The sequence below is a fragment of the Nicotiana tomentosiformis genome, chromosome 1 (genome assembly GCF_000390325.3).
Source record: "Nicotiana tomentosiformis chromosome 1, ASM39032v3, whole genome shotgun sequence".
In the NCBI taxonomy this organism is placed as follows: domain Eukaryota; kingdom Viridiplantae; phylum Streptophyta; class Magnoliopsida; order Solanales; family Solanaceae; genus Nicotiana; species Nicotiana tomentosiformis.
The window spans coordinates 135,740,121-135,743,326 of NC_090812.1; the positions used below are offsets into that span (position 1 = coordinate 135,740,121).

Here is a 3,206-nt window from a genome sequence, read left to right on the forward strand (position 1 = left end):
TGGTAATCCATGCAAACTCTCCATCCAGTCACATTTCTCCTTGGGATGAGCTCATTGTTCTCGTTTTGGATCACGGTCATGCCTCCTTTCTTCGGTACACATTGCACCGGGCTGACCCAAGAACTATCGGCAATGGGGTAGACTACCCCGACATCTAATTACTTGATGATTTCTTTCTTCACCACCTCTTGCATGGAAGGGTTTAACCTTCTTTGATGCTCCACGCTAGGTTTACTTTCTTTCTCCAATTGTATCTTGTGCTCACAAATTCTGGCGGGAATCCCTCAGATATCCACTATTGTCCACCCAATGGATTGTCGGTGTTCCCTTAGGACATTCAACAAATGATCTACCTACACATCATTCAACAAAGAATAAACTATTACCGGTAAGGTATCATTAGATCCAAGGAATTTATAACTTAAGTGCGGTAGAAATGGCTTGAGCTCAAGTTGTGGCGGCTCAATAATTGAAGGCTTGGCGGGGGAAGTGACTCTATTCTCCAAGTCAAGAGAAAGTTTCTTTGGTGCATAAGTGTAGGACCCATGTCCTTCTAATGCATTCACCGATTCCATGTACCCCTCCATGTCTTCACCATCAAAATTCACCAATATAGCCTCCAAAGCCTCACCAAGGCATTTTTCTTCCATCTTCATCTCTATTTCGCCTTCTACCTCATCAACAACACCAATGACTAAGATGCTCTCATATGCATGTGGCAACTTCATACCCATACTCGCTTGAAAGGTTACCTCTTCATCATTAACTCGGAACTTGATCTCATTTCATTCCGAATCCATAAGTGCTCTTCCGGTAGCAAGGAATGGTCTCCCCAAGATGATAGGGATTTCTTTATCAACAACACAGTCAAGGATCACAAAATCAGCGGGAAGGATGAACTTTTCCACTTTCACAAGGACATCATCAATGATCCCCACAGGTCTTTTGATTGAACGATCGGCCATTTGCAACCTCATGCTTGTAGGATGCAGCATACCTAACCCCTCTTGCTTGTAAATAGCAAGAGGCATCAAGTTGATGCTAGACCCATTATCACAAAGAGCCCTTGCAAAATCTCACAATCCAATAGTGCATGGAATGGTGAAGGCTCACGGGTCTTCTTTCTTTTGAACGGTAGTTGTTGCATTGATGGAACTAACCCGGTTAGTCACATTCACTACTTCATTCTTAGTGGTTTTCTTCTTGGTGATCAAGTCCTTCAAGTATTTAGCAAAATCCGGCATCTCTTGAAATGCTTCCACAAATTGAATGTTCACCGATAATTGCTTGAGAATGTCATAGAATTTCTCGAGTTTGCTATCATCAACCCTCCTAGCAAGTCTTTGAGAGAAAGGAGGGGGAGGTCTAGGAATTGGTGCTAGATCTTTTGGTGTCTCTTTTACAGTCCTTGACCTCTTCACGATTCGCTTCTTGGACTTTCACTTCCTTTGGGAGCTTTTTAACTTCAACAACAATTGGCACCTCAACTTGTGCCTCAACCTCTTGTTCAAGATAATTCACTTCAACCATTTGTCATTCTCTCCTTGAAGTACTTTCCCGCTTTGAGTTGTGATTTCCATACAATGAGAAGTCGGTCCACTCCCATTACCTTTTGGGTTTGCAATTGTATCACTTGGGAGTGCGCCATTTTGCTTCCGATTTTGCTCTCTTGATAGATCTCTCATTTGCATTTCTAGCTTTTGTATGGATACGGTGTGTGACCCCACAAGTTCGGCCACGTTCTTTATTGAAGTGTCGTTTCTTTCTTGATTTTGCAATACTCTTTCAACCATGTTCTCCAATTTGGACTCATTTGAAGAACTTTCCTTCCAATGTGAAGAGTTAGTGTATTGCCTCTTTGGTGGAACATAGGGGTTTGAACTCCGGTTTAAATAGTTGTTGTTGTTGTTACTCCAATTACCTTAACTTGAACCACCTTGATCATTTCGCCACTGTTGATGGCCTTGCCCTTGCGGGTTAGGCCTCCATTGATTGTGTTGTCCAGGACCTTGGTAGGATTGTCTTTGGTAACCGCCTTGAGAATTATGGACATAATTTGCTTCCTCGCAATCTTCGTTTGACAAGAATTGCACATCTTCCACAACATTTATGTTTTTTGGTTGGCTTTCAGTGAACATCTTGGTTAACACATTAATGTTGGTAGAAATCCGGCAATTACTTGATCTCTCTCTTGGTTCTCCTTAATCATGTTGGTCAAAAAGGGAGTACTGTATGCAATTCCACCCGTGGTATCTAACGAGTGCCCAGCTTGATTATGTTCTGCCATCTTGTCAAGAATTTGTGTGACCCTTGTGAATATTTTGTCCATAAAATATCCATCCGCCACATTGTTGGCTATGGATTGGTTCAACGGATCCAAACCCATGTAAAACTTCTCCAACAAGATTGTGTCCGGAAAACCATGATTCGGCAACCTCACTAGATATAGCTTGAATCGATCCAGTGCCTCATGTAGGTGTTCCCTCGGTAGTTGCTTGAAGAAGAAAATTTTATCTCTAAGCTCGGACTTCTTGCTTTGTGGGAACCATTTAGCTAGGAAAGCACGGATGAGCTCAGGCCAAGAGTGAATGGAATGAGGTGGTAGATTTTGGATCCATTTCCTTGCTTCTCCAGCTAATGAGTACTTGAATACCCTCAGTCTTAGGGAATCATCTGACACGTTGCTCTGCTTGTGCATCGCACACACACCCAAGAAGTTTCTAAGATGTTGTGTCCGATCATCATCGGTAGAATTTCTGAAAAACCCCTCTGCTTTAAGCATTAGGATCAAACCATGTTCCACCTTGAAGGTAGCAGCATCAACTCGTGGAGGGACAATGGCATTTGTATCCTCGATGTACTCATCTATAACCGCAAAAGGATTCTCTTCTTCTTCATACTCGGTCATGTTTACCTAGCATACCAAGCAAAGCAAGTAAAGTGTGATGGAATAGAAAAAGACGTAAAGTAAATAACACACTAAATAGTAATTTCAAAACCGTACTCCCCGGCAGCGGCGCCAATATTTGATAAGCTCAAATTACACCTATATAAAAGGTGTAAGGCGGCCGATGTCAAATATAATAACCCAACTAGGTTGGGGTCGAATCCCACAGGGAATAGGTGTCAAACGGTTACTTGAATAGTGTGCAACTTGACTTAGGTAGTAATTCTATAAATGTTAGTTTGAAAATGGTGTTGTAATT

The 3,206-nt window shown here is 42.1% G+C and overlaps 1 protein-coding gene across 1 annotated transcript; it reads right to left on the reverse strand.

Moving 5' to 3' along the window:
* Positions 1 to 785: 785 nt before the first annotated feature.
* Positions 786 to 2,908, reverse strand: LOC138910248 (uncharacterized). Its single transcript, XM_070201476.1, has 4 exons — positions 2,180 to 2,908; positions 1,922 to 2,071; positions 1,114 to 1,436; positions 786 to 1,041 (listed from the first exon to the last, which is right to left on the reverse strand). The coding sequence occupies exons 1-4, from the start codon at positions 2,906 to 2,908 to the stop codon at positions 786 to 788; spliced, it is 1,458 nt and encodes a 485-aa protein (XP_070057577.1).
* Positions 2,909 to 3,206: the final 298 nt, after the last annotated feature.

Bases quoted from the DNA above. Each gene is read 5' to 3' on its own strand.
- LOC138910248 (XM_070201476.1), bottom strand. From the start codon at position 2,908: ATGACCGAGTATGAAGAAGAAGAGAATCCTTTTGCGGTTATAGATGAG. The intron at 1,437-1,921 runs GTAATTGGAGTA...AGGAAGTGAAAG, and splicing joins TCAAGGTGGTTCAAGTTAAG to TCCAAGAAGCGAATCGTGAA. The intron at 1,042-1,113 runs GTGAGCCTTCAC...TAATGGGTCTAG, and splicing joins GTTCAAAAGAAAGAAGACCC to CATCAACTTGATGCCTCTTG.